The sequence below is a fragment of the Eucalyptus grandis genome, chromosome 7, assembly GCF_016545825.1.
Source record: "Eucalyptus grandis isolate ANBG69807.140 chromosome 7, ASM1654582v1, whole genome shotgun sequence".
Taxonomy (NCBI): Eukaryota; Viridiplantae; Streptophyta; class Magnoliopsida; order Myrtales; family Myrtaceae; genus Eucalyptus; species Eucalyptus grandis.
In genome coordinates this window covers 48,865,879-48,892,137 of record NC_052618.1, presented here as the reverse complement: position 1 = coordinate 48,892,137, position 26,259 = coordinate 48,865,879, and the positions used below count along the sequence as shown (strand labels likewise).

At 37.3% G+C, this 26,259-nt stretch overlaps 1 protein-coding gene and 1 long non-coding RNA gene across 2 annotated transcripts; both read right to left on the bottom strand.

Annotated features, from left to right (window-relative positions):
* Positions 1–9,438: 9,438 nt before the first annotated feature.
* Positions 9,439–11,938, bottom strand: LOC104428330 (putative receptor-like protein kinase At3g47110). Its single transcript, XM_039317879.1, has 2 exons — positions 9,920–11,938; positions 9,439–9,834 (listed from the first exon to the last, which is right to left on the bottom strand). Exons 1-2 carry the CDS (start codon positions 11,936–11,938, stop codon positions 9,439–9,441), a joined length of 2,415 nt encoding a protein of 804 aa, XP_039173813.1.
* A 9,359-nt stretch (positions 11,939–21,297) lies between these two features.
* Positions 21,298–22,292, bottom strand: LOC104432116. The gene is made up of 3 exons (XR_005552712.1): positions 22,152–22,292; positions 21,832–22,017; positions 21,298–21,621 (listed from the first exon to the last, which is right to left on the bottom strand). It is a non-coding gene; the product is annotated as an uncharacterized LOC104432116 (long non-coding RNA).
* Positions 22,293–26,259: the final 3,967 nt, after the last annotated feature.

Sequence of the window (26,259 nt, the reverse complement as noted above, 5' to 3'; positions counted from 1 at the left end):
TGAGAGAAGGATTTGATGAGGTATGTTAGCGTGATCAAATGTTGGACCGTCGCTAAACGGGAGTTTGGGGGCGATACTCGGTGGGCCGGTCACAGTAGAATCTGGACCGATGTCCCTTCTTGGAAAACTGTTTAAACGGGAGTTCTAGATGTAGCCATGCCCAACGGGGCGGGACGAAGCTCAACTTTTTATCGATAGCCCGGCAAGAGTCAAATGATCGCGGCGGAAAGTTAGCCATGGCCGGGATGTCATATTTAACCGAATGTCAACCGGGAAGTTGACCGGGTCGCTGATGGGGAAGTTAGCCATACTGTCAATTGGGAGTTGACCCCTGGCCAAATTAGGGGGTTAAATCATAAATTTCCAAAATTCGAGGATCAATTTGCAAAATCGTGAAAAAGTGAGGGTATGGGGTAAAATTGACATGATGAGGACACGGAACCAATTGTCGGAGGTCCAAAATTGACCAGAAGGGGTCAAGCTAGCTTTGCCCCATCAACAGCTAGTCGATCAATTGGATTCATGCCAATTTGATAGGTTCTTGACCCGTTCTGGCCAGTTTCTACCTATTCTAATCTGTATGGTCCTTGTGGTTTCAAAATCTATGCAACTTAGTCCTCCGATAACCAAATTAAAGATAAAACTTGCCCAATTTGAGAGAAAATTGTCCAATTTTGATTCAATTAAGCCAATTAAACTCCATTAATGCACTTTATGGACTATCTATTATTGACTTAAGTAACTGATTATTACAAAAAAAAAAATGGACAAAAACCATGGGTATATGAAATCGAGCCTTAAGTGCTAAAATAAGTAATTTTGCAATTCTTTGGCGAAAATTGCAAATTAATTGAACTCAATTAATATTGCAATAAACCTATTTAACTAATTACCCATGTGTAGGATCGCCTAATGCATTTAAAGTGCCAAAACTCAGGCAAAAAATGAATCAAGATTTAATATTAAAACTGAATCTCGATTCATGAAATTGAATTATAGTCTTAAATGGGTCAATTTGAACTTCTTTAATTGAAGCTTAATGGCTTGATTTCCTTACCTTCAAGAGAGTAAAATTCATCAAATTGGGAAGTTCTCATGTCAATTTCTCAAAATTGACCCTCAATTTGGACTTATCTTAAGAAAATGAGTGGAAAACAATCGTCCATTCGTAAATCATGAACAATTGATCTTGACCCTCTGATCAGAGCTTAAAACAAATTTCCTTTCACCATATTAATTTATGAAATTGAATGACTGAATGGGTTATAAATAGTCTATAGATCAAATGTCGTAAAAAGAACTATACCTAATTATGACTAAAACAAAAGTAATTTTATTTTTGGATAATTTAGAACCTAAAACCGAAAAATTTGGAAAACGGGGTTGCTAAACTTTCAATGCACAAATCAAATTGACACTAAAACAAAGTGTTTCATGGATATTTTATTTTTTCAAATTTTTATCAAAGGTTTGACTAAAAGTCAATCCTTTTGTTGACTTTTCTAAAAAGTTGATTTTTGGTCAAATATTTAGATTTTTGAAAAATTGATTTAAGAAAAGTGAAATTAAAACACCACCGTTTGCAATGGCACAGCTGGCTTGGGCTCTCTCCTCCTCACGAAGGGGAGGAGTTCGAATCCCAGAAGCGTCGTTAGGGATTCTTACCTGGAGTACTGTGGTGGTGGGTCTTACAGTCGCTCCCCTAGGATTTGCTTGCCAGCTGTCGGCTTACAGGGTTCCCTGGGTTATCAAAAAAGAAGTGAAATAAAACTAATTGACATATTTTTGGATGAAAAATCAATTTTTGACTCGGGTTAATTTTTGGGCAAAGGGTTGAGTAAAATGTCAACTTGAAAGTCAACCATTTCACTTTTCGGGCTTTTCTTGAAAATGAATTGGAAATTGCTTAAAAGCGATAATGCAAAAGGAAGAAGTGAAAAACGACATTTTTTTTTTCGGTTGAGAAATGGGCTCCATCATGATTAGAATCTCAAATCTCAATTTAAAAAAAAAATTTGGACACGTCGACTAAAAATCAGGTATCAATACCGATTTGTTTGGATTGTAAGATTACTATAGGAGGACAAAGATGCGGACCAATGTGAATTGTGATAGGAAAATGACTCAGTTCCATCCATTAGGCTAAGGATTCACAGCAGTGGTGAGGGATCAGGCTAAAGTAGCAGTGACGTTTGAGGAAATCCCTATAATTCGAGAATTTGCTTAGGAATTCCCAGGATTGCCATTGGAGTAAGAAGTTGAGTTTGTAATCGAATTAGCTCCTAGAATGGAAACCATTTCAAAGGCCCCTGTGACGCCCTAGCACATCACCTCTTACTCGATTACTAAAATCTTTTCACTTTTTAAGCGCGCAGAAGTGTGTGTGGTCAAAGGACAATCAAGGACACATGAAAATCAGACACATGCGGAAAATATGAACATGGCAATCTCATTTTTCATCTCTATTTACATACTTTAGATGACTAAGTTGGGTACACCGGGGAAAAACCAAAAGCATCATTACTCCTGACGATGACCATCCATCATGCCATCCTAACCTGACTATCCATATATATTTGTTCACCTACCTTTTGCTTTGGGCCCATCCAAAAATCACTCCTACGTCCTCCAAAAATGTTCCTCCATCCTCCTGCCTCCTACTCACTCCATCATGTTGCCATTATCGCCGGGTCCATTGTCACCCGGTAGTGGAAGTGGCCGCACTATACGCCCATCGACTCAGGTGTAGACGGTGACAAACCTTAGGAGCATGAGATCAGCAGGTGCTCCTATCTTTATCATCAGAATCGAGATGACCTTAATGAAAACGACATTTGGGAAGTCAAGGTGGATGACCTCGGTCTAATGCCATATGAAGTCCACCGGGGCATTGTATCTGATCGTGGGGGAGGTAGGTGGGATTGACATAACTACTGATATGAATGAGAATAGTTAACCACGAGTGAGCATTAAACTAAGCAAGCAAACTGTCAACCAATCTATACTACATAAGTCAATCACGGCACATGCGAAGAACTCTAAATATAAAATATACGAGATCATTTTAAAATCAACTTGCTTGAGAACCTTTTTCAAAATCAAGAAAACAAGTTGGAAATATTTTCTTTGAAACTAGTGAATCGGTAACTCAAATAGAACGTGAAAACGTCAATAAACATATTTGCTTTAAAAACTCAGCTGGCACTATTTTCAAAATCCAAAACAGTGCTTTGGCATAAAAAGGAAACATTTTGAGACAGATATGCCAATCATGTAAGAAATCACTCTTGATTCAAATACTTAGTTGCCGCCGCCATCTTTCGAGGAACCCTGTTACTCTCCAGGCATCTTGTACACATCTGGCATCGCGAGAATATTTGGGGGAACTGTGTTACACCCCCTAGGCATTTGAAGGAGCTCAATTATCTCTCTAGGCATCCTCACTATAACTTGGGGCATAGTCGTCATGAGGACTGATGGCATTCATGACACACTCATACCATGGGGCATCAATTAAATAATTCAATTCAAAAATGTCATTCACTTTACTAATGCACGTGAAACAACTTAATTTCAGAACCAAACATCCTGTATCCATTTATAAATTGTAGAAATGGTACAAAATAGTTAGTCGGCGATACCGGTCTAAAAAGACAAGTTACAAAAGGAATTTATCCAAAATCCCAAAATTATCCCCAAAAGGGTAGTTTGCACGCCCTTGGAAATCATGAAATCCAAAATCCCAAAATTCGCTAAGTAAATCAATTCTAAAAATTACAAAATTTTAACACGTTGTGGACGAGACTCTGAGAAATTTTTTATTTTATTTTTTGGTGAAGAGTAGAAACCCGATTCGGCTTACACAACCCTCAACAATTCGTGTAAGTTGGGTTAATAATAGGGGCCTATTAAAGAACCAGAGCAAACCTGAAAATGGACGTGCCACAGAGTTAAATGAGTTTTTAAAATCATAGAAAAATTATATCTTATAACTGAAGATGTAATCTACAACTTTCATGAAGAATTCCTCTCCAAATTTATTGGTGAAAATTCTGTGGAAAAAAAAAAACCGTGTCAGGGTCATTACCAATGTTTGAAAAATTAATTTGAAGCTCGTATGGTTTTTTAAATATAAAATCATCCTATGAAGTCTGAAAAATCCAAAATTAAAGTATGTTATAGAACAAAGTATAAGGTGCAACTTTCATGAGAAAGCCTCACAAAATTCATACTACATAACAGTATAAAATTGACAAACTCACAAGTCTACAGTGACCCGAACCTAAAAATAGCCACGTCGCCAAATTTCGTCCACAATTCGTGTCATTCAACCTCAAATACATCCAGGTTAAGGGCGTTCTGAATGGGTTATTTTATCATACCCATTGGGATATCATTCAGGATGACTTGTTCTGATTAGTGAGAGATTTCTTTAATTCGGGGATGATGCCTAGCGATCTAAACCAAACGATAATAGCCCTGATTTCCAAAGTCAATCACCTTGAAAACCTTGATCCGTTTAGACCGATCAACCTCTGTAATTATGCATACAAAATTATTTCCAAGGTCATGGCAAATTGTCTAAAACCTTGGCTTTGTGAACTAATTTCAATAGAACAGTGTGGGAGTCAAATTCAAGATAATGTTTTAATCATTCAAGAAGTTCTTCATCATTTCAAGACAAGGAAAATGAAGTGACATTTCAATGCATTCCTCAAGACGGATATGCAGAAGGCCTACGACAAAGTTGAATGGGATTTCCTAAAGGATTATCTACTTAGATTGGGATTTCATCCTTGGTGGGTTCAGTTGGTGATGCAATGTATCACCACAACATCATTGAGTGTACGGTTTAATGGAGAACAACTACACTACTTTCAACCTTCAAGAGGATTACGTCAAGGAGATCCTCTTTCCCTTATATATTCATCTTAGTGGCGAATCTTCTTTCAACCCTTATTCATCAAGCAATCCATATGGGCCACCTCAACGAAATAAAGCTAAACAAGTCATGTCCGACTCTTTCCCATCTTTTTTTCGCTGATGATTCAGTTTTCTTCCTAGAAGGCACTGTTAAGGAATGTTAGAACCTGGCTAATTTCTTGAACTAATATTGCATGGCAACGAGGCAAGTCATAAATAGGAACAAATTTGGACTATTTTTTAGTAAACATTGTCCGTTGAGTCTTCAGGAAAATTTAGCAGCAGAATTTAGGGTACCGGTGTTGCAGCGATATGGAAAATATTTAGGTATTCCTTCTAAATGGGGGAGATCTAAAAAAGAGATGTTTGGTTGGATATTAAGGAGAATAACTGCCAAACTTGAGGGTTGGAAAGAACATTTTTTGTCGAAGAGAGGCAAGGAAATCCTACTCAAATCTATTGTACAGGCAATTCCACAATATACTATGTCCATTTTCAAGCTACCCCTATCTCTTTGTCAAATGATTGAAAAGAAAATTTCTAGTTTTTGTTTGTGGAATGATAAAAGCAGGGCCGGAGTTCATTGGCAGAAATGGGATTTGCTAAAAATCAGAAAGGACAATGGAGGGCTAGGCTTCCGAGACCTAATAGCATTCAACAAGGCAATGCTTAGAAAGCAGGCTTGGCATTTACTTCAACAACCTCACTCGTTATGGAGTCAGATTTTCAAGGGACTCTACTTTCAATCAAAGGACTTTCAATCAGCAGATAAAGGTACGCGCCCATCCTGAGGTTGACAAAGTCTTCTTATTGGCAAAGAAGCCATCCTACCTAATGTATGATGGTCTGTTAGGGAGAGCAAGATGATCAAAATATGTGAGAATATTTGGTTACCTATCGGGATTATTGGCGGACTAGCTACAAGAGAGGAGCCATGGATGGTGGCTGATCTTATTGACACTGTCCACCATTACCAGAATCTTCCTCTTATAACAGAACTATTTGATGATACGATCATGGCAGAAATACTTAAGATCCCTATCAGACCCTTACATGCTACTGATCAGTTAGTTTAGACAGCTACAAAGGATGGACATCACACAGTTAAAAGCAATTACAATACTCTAGTCAGCACAGCAATCACACAAAGTGGTCATCAAGCCTCAACATCGTACCAAAATCCTAAAATACTTTGGCGCAAAATATGGACAATGAAAACAGCACAGAAAATCCGCATATTTTTATGGACAGCATGCCAGAATGCCCTTGCTACCAATGCTAATTTATTTTATCGTCATATCACCCCTGATCCTATATGCAATCTCTGCAATTAGAAATCTCCAGAAACAATCGAACACCTATTCTTCTTCTGTTTGTGGACTAAAGGTGTTTGGAGTCATTCTCAGCTCAACATTTCAGTATCGCCTCATACTGTGCACCGTTTGGATGAGTGGATCACAGAAAGAGCAACAAATAAGAGACTTTTACATGGACTAGAGACAATTGCCCATGTCTCATGGCAGATCTGGTGTCTGCGAAATAGTAGCATTTTTCGCCGACATCGCCCGATCCAAACTGAGCAGTGGCAGACGCCTTGGCACAAACATGGATCCAGCACATCTCTCCTCCGAGCAACCAACGAACAAGGGACTCGCGAATAGGGGACTCTGCTCCACAAACATCAATCTTGTGGAAACCCTTGGATTGCGGATTCCTGAAATGCAATATCAATGGATCTCATCATCCTAGCAATCACGAGGGCACTATGGCCTGTATAAGCCGGAATCATTAGGGTATTCTTACAGATGTCTACATTAGAAGATTTACAGCAGCTTCGGCTTTTCAAACGGAAGTGCAGGTGCTCACCTTCACTCTTCATCACCTGCTGCACCAAGGCCTCAATAAGGAAAATCTGGTCATTGAGTCCGATTGCTTGCTCTTGATCAATATAGTTCAAGTGAGACGGAAGTCGTCGTGGGAAGAACGTGTGATGTTCGCTGAAATTGAAGCTTTGCTATCCCTTTACCCTAATTTGCAGATGCGGCATTGTAAACGGGAGGCGAATGGAGTCGCAAATTGGGCTGCTAAAGCCCACGACAGATCTGACTGGCCCACAATTGGAATATCTTTCCTCCTTTTATTTTGCAAGCTTTGGTAGCCGCCAATGCCATATCTTCTGGTTGTAACGTCACACATATCTGTAATGTTGTGAATACTTAAATAATACCTATCTTTTCGACCAAAAAAGAAAAACCTCAAATACATATAAATCTCAAAGCCAGCACTTCAACAACACATTCACGAATCCAATAAACCATGGACTCAACAATGCTAGCTACATACGTCTTCTGAAATCATCGATTAACACAAATGTATACAAAACCGACTGAAAACCGCGAAAATCCGAGGAATTCAACCTCGCTGAGCAACAACCAGCCTATGTAGCATAGAATGGGGGACAATCTACTTGCCTCAAGTCCTAAGCATATGTTGTCACAACTTAGCGGTGTCGAAAGTCTCAAGTTTGTGACTTGTCTATGAAATTGAGCTGATTGCATGAGCACTTATTTTGGAATTTAAGATTTGTACAAGGCTTGGGTGTACTAATGAGGCATCAAATTATTTGTGATGACATAGCATCTTTCATAGTGAAAGGTGTGCTGAATGGGATGTGATTTATAGCATGTGATTCTAATGCCATTGCATGTGTGTGATATGCTTGTGGTGCTTGAGAAAGTTTGCTACTCTGTGATGTCCAAGGCCTATGAACCTTGGATGCATGAACCCTAAGGCTAGCGAACCTTTGATGACCAACAATGGCTAGGATTGGATATCGGAGGAGAGTGCTTTGGCTAGCAAACCAAGATGCCTAGGGTTGTAGTAGGGATGCCTGTGATTAGAGAGAACCGTGGAAGTCTTGGCTAGCAAACCAAGAACCCAGCGATGGTCAGGATTGGATACCAGAGGAGAATGCCTTGGCTAGCAAACCAAGATGCCCCGAGTGGTAGTAGGGGAATGCTTGTGGCTAGCAAACCGCAAAAGTCCGGAAAGTAAACTGGATGTAACCCACACAGGCCGACTAGCAAACCCGGTTGAACCAGGAGATGGGGTTGGACCCGAATAAAGTGGGGTGACTGAAAATGAAGTGTGTGATGCATCAAATGCATGAGATCATTATGCACATGACTAGAAATTTGGATTGAATGTGTGACGTGTGCTTATTCTTGTGTGCTGATTGTTATGATACTAGAAGTGTCCTAGGAATCAAGTGTTAATCGGATTGATTGGTTTATGAGATAGTTATTTATCTTGATGAGCGTTAGCTCACTCTTGTTATTTTTACAGATTGATAGCTATGCTTACTATCCCTGTGTCCCCCATTGCCCAATATAGTGCGCCCGTAACACTTAGGGGCAAAATGCATGAGTTCATGGATCCGGCTATTCTGGGTGTGGTTTTTGTGAGACACATAGCGGTTCTTAAGGTGGACATAGGTGTGTCAGAGAGTCTTATATTGTATCGTTTCATCGCTCTCTATATTCTGGTAGATGGGAACCTCGAAGGACCGATTCCTTACCCCGATGACCGTAGTGGTGGCGATGGAGACGACAGGGAGGAGTAGAAACTGGACGTGGTGTAGTGTGAAGGGGAATGCTTTTGGTTCTGCAAGGTCGTAACTTTTTGTGCGTAGAATCATGTGATTGGGTGGCGTGGACGGATGGACAATTGTGATGGCGTCCACTAGAAGTGGTGCTAGGGAGACGAGTACCTTTTTGATTCCTCCCAATTTAGGTTCTTCCTTTTGCTATGTAGTCCATCACCCGATGTATATAAATATGATACGAATTGAAAGCATGATTCCCCTTTGTTGTTAGTGTTCTTATATTCATGTATGCATAATTTATGTTATAAGTGCTTATACTAAATTGATGTCTTCTGCTTGCATGATAATATAAAAGAGACTAAGACGATTCTTAGAAGTGGCGTACTAGAGCGTCACGTGTGATCACATATTCTTTTTTATGAGGTTTTATGAATTTAAACATTATTTAACTTTTGGAGGGACGTCATTTAGTAATTTTTTCGTTTGCTTAAAAGCCAAAACAAACAGGCCAAGTTTGCAAGAGAGAATAAAAAATCCATAATACTAGATGTCTGGAGATACTTATATTAGGAGCCATGCTTAGTGTTCGTTTTACATTTTCTTGGTGCAACTCTCAAACAGGTTACACTCTCTATCTTTTGGGCTAAAGGAAAAGAAAATACTTTTGGGCTAAAGCAAAACAAAATACATTTATTTTTCATACTGCGGAAGGATAATGATCTTTTGTTTACGACAACATAAACTATTTTGATCGTCCTTTGATTGCTAAGTCATTAGTCTCCATCACTTGTGGCTTTGCTATCACTGGATTCAAATTGTTTGTCAAGTGGCCAGAATTCCGCATCCTATTCTAGACAAAGCAATGACCATGAAGACCACATGACTCCATATGAAATTCAGATTTACATCAACTAGGCAATGCCAATGAACTCAATAAGTTTCTTTCTAATTCCTTGGAGTTTAGTCAATGCATCGCCAATGTCCATTCGTTCCCCTGGAGATTCAGAAGAGCAAGTGACTCCTATTTCGATGATCGAAACCAAACACTCCAGAGTACTAAACCAGCTTTTGTTCTTGCCATTCAGAGGGACAGTTCGTTTTTTCTCCAACTCCTCGATTTCCTCAAGCAGAATAGGATCAATTGCCTTTTCCACTCGGTCTACCAAAGCTGCCTTTACGAAGCGATGAAGGTTCACCCCATTTTCAAACATGTCATCGGTTGGCCTCTTGCCTGTGAACATCTCCAAAATGAGGACTCCAAAGCTATACACATCTCCTTTTGTGGATACGGCAATTATCGAGCTGTACTCTACGACAAGAAATGGAGCATAGTGATGCATAATGAATAATTGAGATTGAAATATAGTCTTGGTGATCTTTCATGTCTATAACTTTTTTTTCCAAGAATCGGTCTCTAATTGCGTGTTTGATATAAGGAAATAAACTGAAAGACCTAACAGATGCATCATTACCTGGGGCTATGTAGCCAAAAGATCCTTTTAATTCGACAGAGCTTGACTGATCGGCTAGTAACTTGTGCGTTGCTTCTGGGAGGAACTTGGAAAGCCCGAAATCGCCTACATGTCCAGTCATTTCATCATCAAGAAGGACATTGCTTGGCTTTAGATCACAATGAACTATCGGTGTTTCACAGTGATGATGGAGATAATCTAGTGCACAAGCAACATCAATGGCAATATTCACTCTGTCAAGTAGACTCAACTTGCTTCTCTTTGTATATTGTGATGTAGTTGGGTGCAACCATTCATCCAAGCTCCCGTTTGACATGAATTCATAAACCAGTGCCTTGAAATCATTTCCATTGAAATCAAACCCAGAACATGCCGTGAGTACCTTCACAAGATTACGGTGTCGAATTCTTCTCAAGGCTTGACACTCAGATGTGAAGCTTTTGGAAGCTCCATGACGTGAAAGGTCGAGAATCTTGATGGCCACGATCGATTGAGTTTGATCAAGAAACCCTCTATACACAGACCCAAAATTGCCCATGCCGAGCAAATTGGTGGAGGAGAATCCACCAGTTGATTTCAATAGGTTGTGATAAGAAACATGCAAAAGCCCATCTTTAGAAGAGCTTGAAGGCGATGCTTTCTTATTGTCTCCAAACCAAAAGAAGTATAACAAAGTGAGTATGCACACTACACCTACAATAGCAGAGAATGTGGATATCACAATTTTCGCAGTTCTACTTATTCTTGTCCATTTTGACTCTTTGTAGTTGCATTTGGGTAGTTGAAAATCTGGCAGTCCCCCGCAAAGTTTCTCGTTTCCAACAACTGAAGTTGAAATGGCACTTCCAAAAACTCCTCCTGTAGGCAATGCACCCTCAAAATTATTGTAAGATAGGCTTAGATTCATCAAATTCAATGACTTTAGATATTCCGGGACTTGGCCAGACAATCGGTTGTTGGAAACATTTAAAACCTGAAGGCCTTTCATGGAACTCATAGTCGAGGGTAGGGGCCCTTCAAAAAAGTTATCTTGTATATAAAGGAATTCCATGGATGTACAACTACTGATACTACTTGGAATCTGTTGAGATAATCTGTTCCTATCAAGACATAATTTGTCGAGACTTTTCAAGTTTCCAACTTCTCTTGGAAGGGAGCCGGTAAGATTATTTTGAGACAAGTCAAGATAAATCGACAAAGATGAGAGACCCATAATTTCCGGGGGAATATTACCGCTAAGGTAGTTGGTTGAAAGGTTCAAGAGAAGTAGGTTTTGGCAATTGCCTAGAGATGACGGTATCGAGCCTTGAAGATTATTGTTGCTCAAGTCCAATTTGGTTAACATTCCTAAATTCCCGATAGATTCTGGTATCTGCCCTGAAAAATTATTATGGGAGAAATCCATATCCTTCATTTTGTTCAACTTTCCTATCTCAGAAGGCATGTTCTCAGAGATGTTATTGTGATTGATATCCAGGATCTCCAAATTGATGAGATTTCCAATTCCAGAAGGTAAGGTTCCAGAAAAATAATTCAGATCTAACCATAAATGCGTAAGGGTGATAGAGAGGTTACTGATACAGTCAGGGATTGGTCCTCCAAAAGCATTGAACCCTATACCCATATGGTATAAGTTTGTGGAATTGGTTAAAGAGCAGAGGAAGTCCAAATCAGCAAATTGCCCACTTCCAAAGTTGTTTTCGTCAATCAAAAACCAACGGAGTCTTCTTATCTTTGAGAAAGAAGGAACTTTCCCGTTAAAGTTGTTCAAACCGATTTGGAATAGATTGAGATTAGAGGCGTTGGATATTGACTTAGGAATGAGTCCAGTGAGGTGGTTGCCATTCAAAAAGATTCTCTCAAGATTCGGAAGAGTAAAGCCTAAATCACTGGGTAAGCCTCCTTCTAATTGGTTCGCAGCCACGTCAAACATTATCATGGTGGATATATTAAAAATTGAGATAGGAACCGTACCAACAAATTTATTCCAGCCAAGAGAGAGATGGTTTAGATTTCTCAATCGGCCGAGAGTCTCTGGAATCGTACCGCTGAGGCTATTTGACAATACTGAGAATCTTTGAAGAGAGGATAAGTTTCCAACCAACGGCGAAATGTTTCCCATCAAGCTATTTTTTTGAAGCACAAGTTCTTGGAGCTTGGACAAGAAGCTGAGTTCTGTAGGCAAATTTCCTTTGAGCTTGTTGTTGCTTAAGTCAAGAACAAGCAAATTAGAGCAATGGGAGATATTTGAAGGGATTTGCCCGCTAAAAGAGTTGTTATAGAGGAACAACTTCTGCAACCGAAATAAGCGACCGAATTGCAGTGGAATTTCAGAGCGGAAACTATTGTTTTGCAGATGGACTTCCCTAAGAAAGCTCAAATTACCAATGTGGGGCGGTACGGACCCGAACAAGTTCTTGGAGCTCAGGTTCAATATGGTGACTCTATGGTGTCTATGGCCACATCTAATGCCGTACCATTTGCAGACGTGGCTAGTATCATTCCACGAACTCAAAACCCGGCCAGGATCACCTATTCGGGTCTTGAATTCCAATAGAGCCAGCCGATCAATCTCGTGCCCATTGACTTCTAACAAAGGTGAGACACTCCCTAATAGAAGAATGATAGTAGTTAAGCATGAGAATGACCTGGGTAAAACTCGATCTCCATGGGGAAGGTCCATGAGGATTTGTAACAAAGCGTTCTCAGCTCAAGTATTTTTTGGTTTTCTTGCGATGTTGTTTTGAAGTAATTCTGAATATATAATTGGGGGCAGTGTACTTTCCCATACTAAGACATGCTGATGTCATCAATGCAAGAATGGTATGACAGATCTTTCTGTGGTCCTCTCAAGTTGAAAAAATTACAAGGCCGTGATAAGCAAGGTACCTAACTACCTATTGATAGTTAGTCAATGAAAGCTGAAACATCGTGGGGCCCTTGATTTGTTCAATTTCAATTGTCTTTCCGATCCCTGAATTATCGGTCATTTAGTTAAATGGACGATCTCAGTCTTTTCCGCACATCTAAAATCCTGACTTTACGTACTCATAACCAGACACTATTGACCGTACATTGAAGTAGGACGATTTCAAGATTTATAATCAATTTTACTTCCATTTGTCAATTATAATGTATATTTTTGCCCTAAATTATACATTTATGATGTCCCATTATATTTGGTTGGAAAATAGTTTTACACATAAAAGAGAGCAAAATATCTACTATGGTGACGAAAAATTTCTTTCGATATATTACTTTTTAAACCCATGTGAGACTACAGACCAAAAACTACAAAAAAAAAAAAAAAAAAGAACATGTGGAACCGGCATTTAAGTTATTATATTAATATTTAAATTCAATTTTGCATCTTGAATACTTATAGTTGAATTAGTAATAATAACAACAAAGTCAACCTTGTTATAGTATGATCTTTAATATTTTAATAAAATCACATTATTACATAAAAAATGATCGAATTATAAAAACTAGGCATATATTTAATCCAAATGTATATAGCTAGTCACTAAAGTAAACAAGTTGTAGTTGGTAGATGACATTTAATTCCATGAGAAAAGTTGTGGGAGTGTCAATATGTTTCATCCATCCAACCTTTTGTTTGCTCTTATTTCCTTGAAATCAAGGAATTACCCAAAACAAAAGGCCCAATTATGAAAGGTCATAATACCATATTTTAGGTAACTATTAGACACACACCATATGTCCTTATTTGATATGAATAATTACGTGCCCGTGCCTAATGAGTGAAGATGAACCTTTGGTATTGAAAATCCGTGGGCAAGTGTTCAATGTTGTACTTTTCAAAAGGCAAAAGCAAGAGTAGAGAAAGTATGCTTTCCCAAAAGCAAAAGCAAAAGTTGAGAGAAAATGACCAAGAAGGTGGGAATCCAAAGTTTCGAAAAGCAAAAGTAGAGAAATTATACTTTCCCAAAAGCAAGAGCAAAGTGGAGACTAAAATACCATAAAAAGATGGTGGGAATCCAGAGATGTTCACACGTAAGAAAGCGACTTAGGAGCGTCGCATCAAAGTGCTCAACCCAACTTTGCCTCCCAAGCTGATTAAATTTCCTCCATGTATAGCTCCATTCAATCGTAATTGGATTTTCTTCCTTTAATTAACTCCAAATTATCTTTTTGATGCGATGTAGTTAAAAAGAATTTATTTTTTTAGCAATCACCTAGTACCAATTAGAACTAGACAAACAAAAAGTGAACATTAACCATCTTGGGAGTAAAAATGTAATTTGGAAAGGGTAATCAATCCAGAATGGCTTGAGAAGGCAATGGGATCGGGTGATGTGGACAAATAGGGACCCGTGGAATCACTTAGAGTCATTTATACTAACTATGCATTCTTTAAGCAAAATCTTCATCAACAAATTTAAATTTATTTTGGATTAGATTCCTACTACTCATCATATACAATTGTACGCATCACTTCTCCACTGTAGACTTTTTAACAAGAGAAATACTAAGTTTAATATGCTAAAATTATGTTGATATAGTCGTAATAATTAAATAGTACGCCAAAAAAAAAATTGAGGATAGAAAGAATACAAATGTGATCAAAATAGGATGGTGAAAAAATGCAAAAGTTCTTGAATAATGGTTGTGATGAAGTTCAAGCACCATTTGGACTTGAAATATGTCTGTGGTGGTTGAATTGATCAAGGGCTATGAGAGAGTAGGGGTGAAATTTCGGGTTACAGTGAATCGATTGTGACTGACTCAAATGTCGAATCACGATGGAGATTATTGATAATATGTCTTGAATTTAAGCCTAAAAAGGTAACTTTCCTAATTTGGATATTTTTCCTAATTAGAGTTGGCTTCTTATTTGATGATGGTTACCTAGCTTGAGTAGGTTCCCCATTTTGGATTTGACTATTGTCTCTATATAAGAATTGTATTTGCTGTAAAGAGCTTCCAAGAGGTGGATTGCTTGTGAATTACACCCTAAAGCAATTAGAGGTTTTGAAGCTAATTAATTTTGTGGTAAGATTTTTGAATTTCTTTGTGAGATTGAGAGATTATTTCATGAGAAATTTTGAGACTAAACACTATGTGAGCTATTGGATGTAATTAGGGGTTAGGAAACATTAAGAGTATTTTGGGTGACTTGAATATGGTTATAATCTCTATTATATCGCTATATTTATATTGAAAATCTCTGTTGCTTTCCTCGTGAACATATGTCACATCGAACGAATTACGAAAATCTAGTGTTTGATTTATTATCTTGTTCAATTTTACTCTTTGATCACTTTTTTTTTTTTTTTTGGAACAAGAGCCCTATTAGAGTATTCTCATAATGTATAGAGATTTTAATAATTTTTGTGAATGGATGTTTCATTTTGATGAAGATTGGGATGTGACTAGAGTTAATTACATTGAATTGGATGCAGTAAATTTTTTTTTAAAAAAGAAGATGAATATATTCTTTTGGTAGTTTTACCTCTTCCATGACCACATGAGAGTTTTTTTTTTTTTTTTTTTTTTGGTCGAAAGGAAGATTCCATTCATTTCTCAAGATAATACTCGAGAGGCACATAGAAGACTTTCAAGCCTAGGAAATTCCAAAGAACTACCGAACAAAACAAATGCATAATGCAAATAACAAAGCACAATCTATACCTCAAAGCACCCTCTCATCCCTCAAGACTAGATCTATCACCATAAACGTTCGACAACCAATCACCAAATTCGGTGATGAGCACACATCGAGAACCCCCACTCCATTGCAACGGCTTGTGGTATGTGTCTAGGTTCAGTGTCCTCATCACCATCATCATGTAGAGATACCAACATCAATATGTTCAAAAAGCATAGATCAAATACTTGTAAGGAACTCCCAAATCTAAACCTAAATTTAAATCGGGAGAGTAAAATCCCCAGATCTATTTCTAAGTCTAAATCAAGAGAGGAGAGCAGCCTAATCTCGGAGAGTTTTTGGAGCCACATCACGAACATCCTCCTTGATGGTTGTCAATTGGACGAATGGCCAAACTGATCTCCATGTTCACCCAAAATCAGCTGTAGAAATTTATTCACATACACAAACTCCCAAAACAGATCAGGAGGGAAAAGAAAAGACAACCAAAGCAAAGAAAAAAAAATCAAATGCTAAGTAGGTTCTCAGCTTCAAAAACTAAAGCCAATAGCCTACAGGAGAGCTTCAAAAAAGGGAAGAGTTTTTGGAAGATGAAGGGATTTGCTGACAAAGAGAGAAGGGAATTTTCACCGTTGGCCATGATCAGAGTGCTGCTTCTTCAACAACATCTAAATTAGTATCCTTCATTTGAAACAGTTTTAATGCAATCAATAAGAAAGAAATCTTCTTAGGGGCTGAATTCATTCAATAGAAAAAGATATTCAGCGGCACTTCGAATCTTGTTAACAATATTGCAAAAAACCTATTAAAGTGCTCATAACTATATTATATTCGGTAAGAAACTAGTATAATTCAGTGTTCAATAGTCAATTATTATTTTAACAAATTTGAAGTTCATTTTACTTAACATTCACGTGAAACTTTTAGCCAGACTTTAATTATTGCAAGACTCACAATTAGTCGGGTTTGTTTTTTGACTGAATTGGATAGACTCTGATAAGCAGCGCCTGTGAGAGCGAGAATTCACACAAGACTAGTCACCGTCTATTTCTCCAGAACCTGCCCAACAGGATAATGCTTAACAACCAAAAGCAGACAAGTTAACAATTGCTGATAACCCCTACACTCACAGCGTGTGACGATAGAACTGGACAGCCCAAAGTAAAAGGAAGATCATAGGGACAAGTCAGTTGTCAAGAATCTTAAAAAGCAATGCGACACACGATTGACCGAATTTAATACGTACAAAACTGTTTGTATCTGTAAAATCAAGTCAAGTAAATGATCCTACGCCTCCTTCTCCTTCTTTTGACAGGGCTTAATCTCGACAGTTGACATGAAAAAAAGTCGTGGGAACGTTTGTTTCATCTGTCCAACATTTCATTTGTTCTTATATCTCTAGAATCAATAAATTATAAACAGAGACTTAATTAGGTAAAGTCATAGTACAGGATTTTAGCTAATTATTTGACACACATCACGTGTCCTTACTTGATTTGATTGGTTTCGTGCCTATGCCTGATAGGTGAAGAAGATCCTAATCCGAGGGAGGGTGTTCAGTATCATACTTTTTAAAAGCAAAAGTATAGAATAAGACCATAAAAAGAAGGAGGGAATGCGAAGCTGTTCACATGTAAGAAAGCGACTTCGGCACTTGGCATCCATGGACAGGGCAAGCCAACTTTGCCTCCCAACCAAATTTCCACCACGTATAGGCCCATTCATTCGTAATTGGATTTCCTTCCTTTATTTAATTCCAAATTATGCTTTAATTGATCATGACGCCCATGCAAAAGAAAATGAAAAAATAGTGTTAGAGTCATCAGATCTTTTTGATGTGATGTAACTAAAAAGAATTTATTTAATTTAGCAATCACCTAAGACCAATTAGAACTAGACAAACAAAAGAATAAACTTTACACCATCATAGACTGTAATTAGGAAATAATTAAGATTCATGCCGTGCGACATGATCTTTATCAAAGGGGAAACAAACAAGAATGGCAAATAAAAGAGAGCAAAATCTCTACTTTGGTGGAGAATAATTTATTTCAAAATACTACCTTTTAGATCTATGCTGTATTGGCATTGAACTTGTTATATGGATATGCAAATTTTATTTCACATCTTGAATACTAATAGGTGAATTAATAATGACAAAGTCCACGCTACTATTATGATCTTTAACATATTAATATAGTCAAATTGTTATTTTAAAAATTATTGGAATTATAAAAAAAATTAGGTATATATTTAATCCAAAAGGTATATAGCTAGTCAAAAAGTAAACAAGTAGTCGTTGGCAAATGATAGTAAACTGAAAAAGTGAGATAGTTCAAGCCAAGTCAAGTAAACGATCCTTCTTTTCCTCCTTCGCCTGATAGGGTGTAATTGAGAGAGTTCACATCGAATAATTTGTGGGAATGTGAATCTGTTTCACTCATCCAACCTTATGTTTGCTCTTTTTTTCCCTAGAAACAAGGAATTATAAACAAAGACCCAATTAGGTGAAGTTGTAATTATGGATTTTAGCTAATTATTAGACATACACCACATGTCCTTACTTAATTTGATTGGTTATGTGCCCGTACCTGATGGGTGAAGATGATCCTAATCCAAGGAAGGGTGTTCAATATCATACTTTCCAAAAGCAAAAGTAGAGAAAAGGACCATAGAAAGAAGTGGGAATTTGAAGCTATTCAAATGTGAAAGCAACTTAGGCACATTGCATCAAAGTGCACGGCAAGCCAACTTTGCCTCCCCCGATGACCAAATTCTCTCCACGTATAGGCCCATTCGATCGTAACCAGATTTACTTCCTTTAATTAACTTCAAATTATCCTTTAATTAGTCATGATGACCATGCAAAAAAAGAAAAAGGAAAAGGAAAAAATAGTTCTAGGCTCTTCAAATCTTTTTTGGTGTGATGTAACTAAAGAACTAGAAAATAATTAAGATTCGTGTCGCACGGCATGGCCTTTATCAAAGGGGAAACAAACAAGAATGGCATGAGAAAGCAATGCGATTGGGTGACACAGGACAAAGAGAAACACGTGAAATTACTTTTTGTCCTTCTACTATGCATTCTTTAAGCAAAGTCTTTGTCAACAAATTTGAAATTAATGTCATTTTTATTTCATAAAAATAAATACTTTGGAAAATATTTTCTAAAAACTAACGGCTTGTATTGCTTATGAAAATGAATGAACAAAAAATATATTCATCACCCATGAAAAAGTTTAGATAAAAATTGTTGTCGATAATAAAAATATTTTCCATAGACGATTTGCTTCAACGATACAAGTGAACATCTATAAAAAGATATTTTCCAATTCATTTATTTTATGTGAAACAAACAAAGCATTAAAATGTATTAGATTCTTGAGAGTCGTTTTATAAAGTTGTAGATATCACCCCTAGATTGTAGAATTTGTAAGAAGAGATATACTGATTAAGTGTAATATGCTAAAATTTTATTGGTGTGTTTGTGGTAATTAAATAGTATGCCAAAAAAATTAAGAAAGAAAGAATACATAGGCGATGAGAATAAAATAGTGAAAAATGCAAAAGTTTTTGAATAAGGTGTCAGCTCCAAATCTAATGTTCCAATCAATTAGATTTGGAGCTGAAAGAATTTTAAATAAATTCAATGATTTGATGAGACAAACTCAAAGTTTAGAGGATTTGATAGGAACAAAATGCTCAAAGTTAGGGATCAAAAGTATAGTTTAGTCATTTTAATAAAGCATATGGGGAATATGAGACAAGTTAACTTACCCTTCGAATAGGGACACATCGTAAAACAAGTTAATCAAAGGAAGGATCACATTACTTTGCCAATAACATGGAGGAGCTTGAACTTGAAGAAGAGAGAGACAGAGAGATTAGCATGATTTCATGCATGTAGGAAGTTGTATTCAATGAACTGCATTAGTCTCTCTTCTTTCGCAGGTTATATACTAGGTAATGTTATAGGTTACCATGCTCAATGAAGAAAAATGATTAACAATGCTTGAGAAAGTTGTTATATAGAGTTAATAAAATATATTATGCCAAGCACATATTAAGAGATAATGTAATTTAATTGGATCCAACTGAAAAACAAAAGTGTCCACACAGTTTCCGCATAATATGATTGACTATGTCCCTCGGGTCATTCAAAGGATATCCAATATATTTACCTTTGATTCTTAAAGTATCACTGTTTCCTACATATATGAGGAGTTCCTAGTTAAAACAAAAGCCAACCTTCCTCCAACCCTGCGCTCTCTCACGCACATAAGCGAGTGTGCGCTCGCAGAGCCTGGTACATAGATGGAGTCGCGCAAGCATTTCAGCCATCCACACAATGCGATCCTTTGCCAACCCTTCAACAAGGGCTTTACCATCCAATTCAATGGTCCAGATGCGAACCCCCACCAACTCCCCGTGCACTTTGTAAATTGATGATTAATATCCTTGTATTGTTTAATTGTGGTCGTTTGGGTTTCCTATTTCTGCTTCATTTTTTTGGGGATTCCAAAATGATTTTGAAATGATGAAAAAACTATTTAAGAAGATCCTTGAAATGAGGGATCGAGTTATGTATGTGACTAGCTCTGAGATTAAATATTAACTATATAAAGAAAGTCTGCATAGATTAACAGAAAATTGATTTAATGTACTGTCAAGCTCTATTTGAAAATTAACCAAATTCCAACAAGAATAACCATAAAATTAAAAATTCAAGTACAGAACGATAGTTAAAATGCACAATAACTTAACCAAGTAACTGCAGAGAAAAAACTGAAAAAGAAATGATCATATCGGCTTTTTGGCTTATGCCAAGAATATACCACATCTAGGTGTCACGAACCCAGTATCAATTTCAAATGGAGCTAGCACGACTTCTAAAAGAACTAGGGGAAGATAAATGATCACAAATGACTGGTGAAAGTGCATGGCGAAGATCATTAATGCAGAAGTGAAAAGAACAATGTGCTTATTGGCAACATAGCCGATTCATAGGAAGAGCCGTCATTACACCTGGAAGGGAAATTTATCCAGGAAACCTAACACAAAAGTAGCACCATGCACACGGATGAGACAGACAAGCACTCTTCCACTGAAGATGGCGATAGGAGACGGGAGATAGCTAGGAAGAAGATCATTAAAATCAAATTGCCATTCTCACCAAAGCTTCCAAAAGATGTCCACATTTTACTGAGAAAGGAACTCCACCATAGCACAATGTGTGGAAGGTGAGACGGAATTTTACCAAGTTAATTGCGTATAAGAATAGCTTCTTGAGGCCAAAAGGACTTTTCAGAGTTTTTTTTAAGACAAAAACCACGTCCTATGACATGAAAGTAATGGGACTGCGTATTAAAACACCACAAACAGCCAAGAATCCTGCCAAAAGATTAGCAAAGTTGATATAGTGCAAATTATTGACAGGAAGCTCACATAATAAAATGTGTATAACAAAACATAGAGTTTACCTGCTTAACTCCTTTCAAAAAGTTAGTTGAATAATTGTAGCCAATACAGGCATTCATTTCTAAGGCAGAAGTTCCCTGTACCACAACGCATTTCCTGATCCTCCTTGAGTACCACTATCCCTATTGGTCCTCCAGATCGATCACCATTTCGATCAGGACCATAGTGCCCACCACCACCAACTCCATACCTGTCATCCCTCCCCCATACCTACCTCCTCAGCCCCCTTCATGAGGACACTCCCTTGCAAAATGCCCAGGCTTGTCACACTTAAAGCACTCTCCACCTCCACATCCATGTCCACCACCATAGTCCTGATTGGGGCCACAATCGTGACCACAATCATGACTGCGATCACCATCTCAGTCTCTACCTGAACCTCAAGGCTGAGCTTTTTTCCTCAATGATATTTTTCCCCATCCAAGTCCATTCATTTCCTCAATAGCCTCATCCATTGCTTGCTTCTCATGACCAAATCCACAAGAGCATCCAGAGAACTTGTCAACCAACCCCTACATTAAAAATATGCTTCTCCAAGTTAATTTGTATCATATGACAGAGAAAATTACAATTATAAGAGCTTGTTCTTCCAACTTTTAGATGGAGTCATCAACACAGAAAATCTGCGATAAAATGTACATTATATGTGGCAATGATATTCACAAATGTCAGCCAAACCTCATTCAGATGCAACAAGCAGATGGTGAATAAGAACGGCTTACCTCGAGGGTTAGACATAAAGCCAAAATTTGTCAAGTCTTCTGCAAGTGTTTCTCCCAACTCTTTTTGCCATCCTTGGCTTCAGATACTGGCCATACAACTGCTGCTATCCTGGTTGTCAGCTTGACACTTGTGGCAGATACTTGTGGCTGTCCAATGTTTAGAGCAGAAAAAAGAGAAAACCATGCCTGGTTCAAATCACACCCAGAAAATGACATTTCTCACACTAAGTTAAATTGAAGTTGATGGCGATTCTTTTCATGAAGAAAAATGGATGATTCTTCACAAGTTACAAGAAAGAGAAAAGCAATGGTAAACTCACTTAGACTTAAGCCACAATTTGTCTGAGTGTTTTGCAAGTGTTTATCCCCATCTCCTTTTGCCAATTAGGTATAGCCTTGGCTTCAGAAACGAGCCATACAATTGCTGTCTCAGTTGTAAGATTGACGCTTGCGGCAGATACCAGTGGCTGCCCAAAGTTAGAGCAGAAAAGTAAAAAACACACAGGGTTCAAATCTTAGCACAAAAATTGATGAATTTCTCCTGCAATTCTTTGCACCCACATAAGGGATAATTTGGAACCTTATTTCACTTAACCCACTAGATGAATATCCTGTCACACTAAGTTCAATTCAAGTTGATGACGATTTATCTTCATGTGAAAAATGGATTACTTTAGAGAATATAATAGCAAACACTCTTCACGAATTAGAAGAAAGACAAAAGCAAATGGCGAACTCACTTGATTTTCCAGAATTCTCTTCAAGCTCGCTGCACATCCCACGGAAGTCATTCCCTGCAGAGACGAAACAGAGCCACTCAACTGACCACACAAAAGAAAAGCAAAAAAAAAAGATATGCACCGTGGAGTAACATCTTCAGCAATGTAATGCAGGGAAAGTTGGACACGCATAGACAAAATCGAAGTTTTAGCTCGTACATTCACATAAACTGCGAGAGAAATATATAAAGAGAGAGAGAGAGGCTTACTCTGACGTCGAGAATTATGACATCCGAGCAGACGGCTGAGGCTTCCTCGGCTCCATCCACGGCTGATTTTGCCTTCCCATCCTCACCGTCAACTCCGCCGCCGCCGCCGCCGCTGCCGCCGCCGTGTCAGCCGCAGCGAAGCTCGGAACGCACCGCAAGCGGAACCTCGCGAGAGACGGAGGAGACGAAGGGATTGACGGAGGAGGGAGATGAGGATAGAGAGAGAGAGAGAGAGTGTGTGTGTGTGTGTGTTGGATATGGTTGACTCCATCGAAGCTCGTCTTCTCTCTCTCTCTCTCTAAACTTTCTGCAAGCCTCTCAGTTTGAGCAGAGCCGCCGGACGGAAGGGAGGAGATGAACATGGTCGGAAACTGACGGCGTCGAAAACATTAATTATAAAAAAAATGCAAAAATTCAATACACGATAATTATCTGGGATTTGGCAATGTCCAATGTATATGGTATTTATTTTATAAAAAATATGTGAGAAAACATTTCATAAGTCAGATATTTCATATTAACGAGATATTTTCTCGTATATCACCCAACGAGGCAACCGGATATAAAAGAGTTAATCACAATAAAGCAATGTCATAAAAAAAATTATGGCTCAACGTGATCGTATAATTTCGATTGCATTGAAAAGTCATGGTTAAAATCTAATATTCTACCTACCGTCCAGAGAGTAACTGAGTAATTATCGATTGCCTATTTCCAATTTTTTTACTGATAAAAGAAATTAAGGAAAAATCTAAATAACGGTTTGAAATACTCTTATTTTCTTAAATAATGACTTGAAATTAATCTTATTTCAAATAAGGACTCAAAGTAAATTTGGTTTCAAATAAGAGCTTAAAGTGGTAATGTAAATTTCAAAAAAGAACTTGACTTTGCAGTCGGTCGAAGGCATTTTCATTCTTTATCTTCTTTTGAATTTTTTCTTTCCTTTTTCTTTTTTTGGTTTTCCCTTTCTTCTTTGCGAATGGCTGGTCTAAAGTGATGGCTAGCCACTAGTGATGCCCTAGGCATAAACAAGGGATGGCCTCGCCGGTCTTAAGTGAGGCAAGCCCTCACCAAATCTGGGCAAGGGTCGTAAACCTTGCTAGCAACCGACGAGGGCTTGCAAGCCCTTGCCCAGTGGTCGGCAAGGGTCATTGGCCCTCATCAGCGCTTATTGGAAAGAAAAAAGATAAAAGAAAAAAAAATTAAATTTAAAATTATTTTTGATGAAAATGCCCTTGATCGGGTAGAATATTGAGCAGGCCGACAATTGGCGAGATCAAGCTTATTTGATAATAAGTACTTCAAGCTTTTATTTAAGATTGACATGACCAATTCTTACCCTTATTTGACACACTAAATTCACTTCAAGCCCTTATTTGAGAAAGTGAGAATATTTCAAGTCTCTATTTGAAATTTTCCCAAGAAATTACTATCTCATATTTAAAATTCCCAAAGTCTACATAAAATATATAATATTTGAATTTCAATATCAAGGTAATCAGTAACTTACCAGTTTTCATTTAAATTTTATGTATAGTTGCAAAATTTACATCTATCCTACAATACATTAAAATGGTGTTTACTAAGAATAAATCTGAGGAGAGTAGTTTTGATATTTGTAGGTTATTGATAACTGGATTGAGTCTTGAAAACTTAAATATTTAGAACTCAGTAAAATTAAACACGTTCAGTTATCAGAATAAGAATAAACTTAAAAGGTTTAATTAAGTTAGAAAACCACAAATTTGCTAGCTAAGGAAAGGCCACTTAATCATTCGATAGAAAAAAGATAGTCATTTGCAATAAGAATCTTGCTAAATATTTTACCAAAGTATTTTTTGGTATTCAATATTCCGTTACTATGAAGCATATTTTATTTTCATTTTCAACATTGATAAATATAAGCACTGAAAAATTGAGGGCCTTCATTGCTTAATCTCAAATAACTCAAAAAATTTCAAATCCTTAGGTCCTGACAACCTTGAATCCAATAGAGCTTCGTGTTTGTGTGAAATATGCTATATCCAAGAAAGAACAATTTGATAAATTTTCGGTATTTCTTCGTCTATCACTGGTATTGAAATAAATGGACAATTCACAAAAAGGAAAGTACTCTCTATCCTGGTACTTGAGTTGACAAATTTAGGGTTTTCCATTCATAATATGGAATTAAAAGGTATATCCTATCTATTTCAAATTTCAATTGCATAAATGGAAATGACTCCTTGTCAAATTAAGTGGATTTTGGGAAATAATATTTTAAATTTAGTGCATATTAAGTAAAATTTATTCAAGCAATAAAATTAGTTATCAATCGCATTATTTGAATTTAATTTTGAGTTAAATGGATAATTGATGATTGTATTCATGTAGTTGACCCAAACTGTACTTCAAAAATAAAGAGAGTTATCAATTTAATATGATATGTTTATTTTTGAATTAATTTCAAATTAAATAGATTAGTTGCATAATGAAATATACTTTATCTTCATTTGCTCTCTTTTCAAATATAAAATCAATCACATAAGCCAAAAGAAGATAAACTTTAGGAAGGTTAATCGAAATGTATTTCAAGATTTTCTTTTCTTTTCTTTTTTATTGATGAATACACTAAAGAATAATACACTTGCTTTTCATCCATTCTTGAGTTTAAATTCAAATACAATAAATGATAGATAATTGAGGATCATTAATCATAAAACTAATGCTAATTGGAGGAATAAGGGCCATGTGGCACGATTATGCCATATGGTTTGCACAATGCAATAATAGAGGTAAAATTTGCCAGTTGGCGATCACAGAAGTGTCACGACCCGATCTCGCCGCCCCTCGAAAAGTATCCAAGGTAGGGAAAAGGTTGGGTTTAGGGGTACTTTGATCACGAGAGTTTCCTCACGAAATCACGAGCTCTCCCAAGCCCGTACCCCGCGTGACAGCGGATTTATTTATACGATCTAGGTATTTAACAACCTAAAAAATATATAGGAGTCGCCACTAACCTCATTTTGGGGGTCGCTAGAAACCCAATCAAGGGTCGGGAGTGTTCCCTCGATTCCTACGTAACCAGATATCTAGGTTCGGGCACTTGGGTTACGCTAATATTGCTATTAGCGTCCTTTCGGTACCTAAACAGCATGTTGTGTTTTTTCCCTAACATGTCCATGCATTTCTTTTTATATTTTCAGGATCGTCAATTCTATACTAAATAATCATGCGTGGTGAATTACTTTCATTCTATTCTATTTCTAAAAAAAATAGAAAGGAAAACAACCAATGAAATTGAAATTGCAAAACATTAAGTAAGCAATCAAGGAAAAACAGTAAATCTATCAGGCAGTCCTAAAAAATATAAAAGAGAAAACAATTAAAAAGAAAAGAAAGCAAACCCGCAACTCGTCGGGTTTTATAGAATTAAATATTAATTTTCGAAATTAATT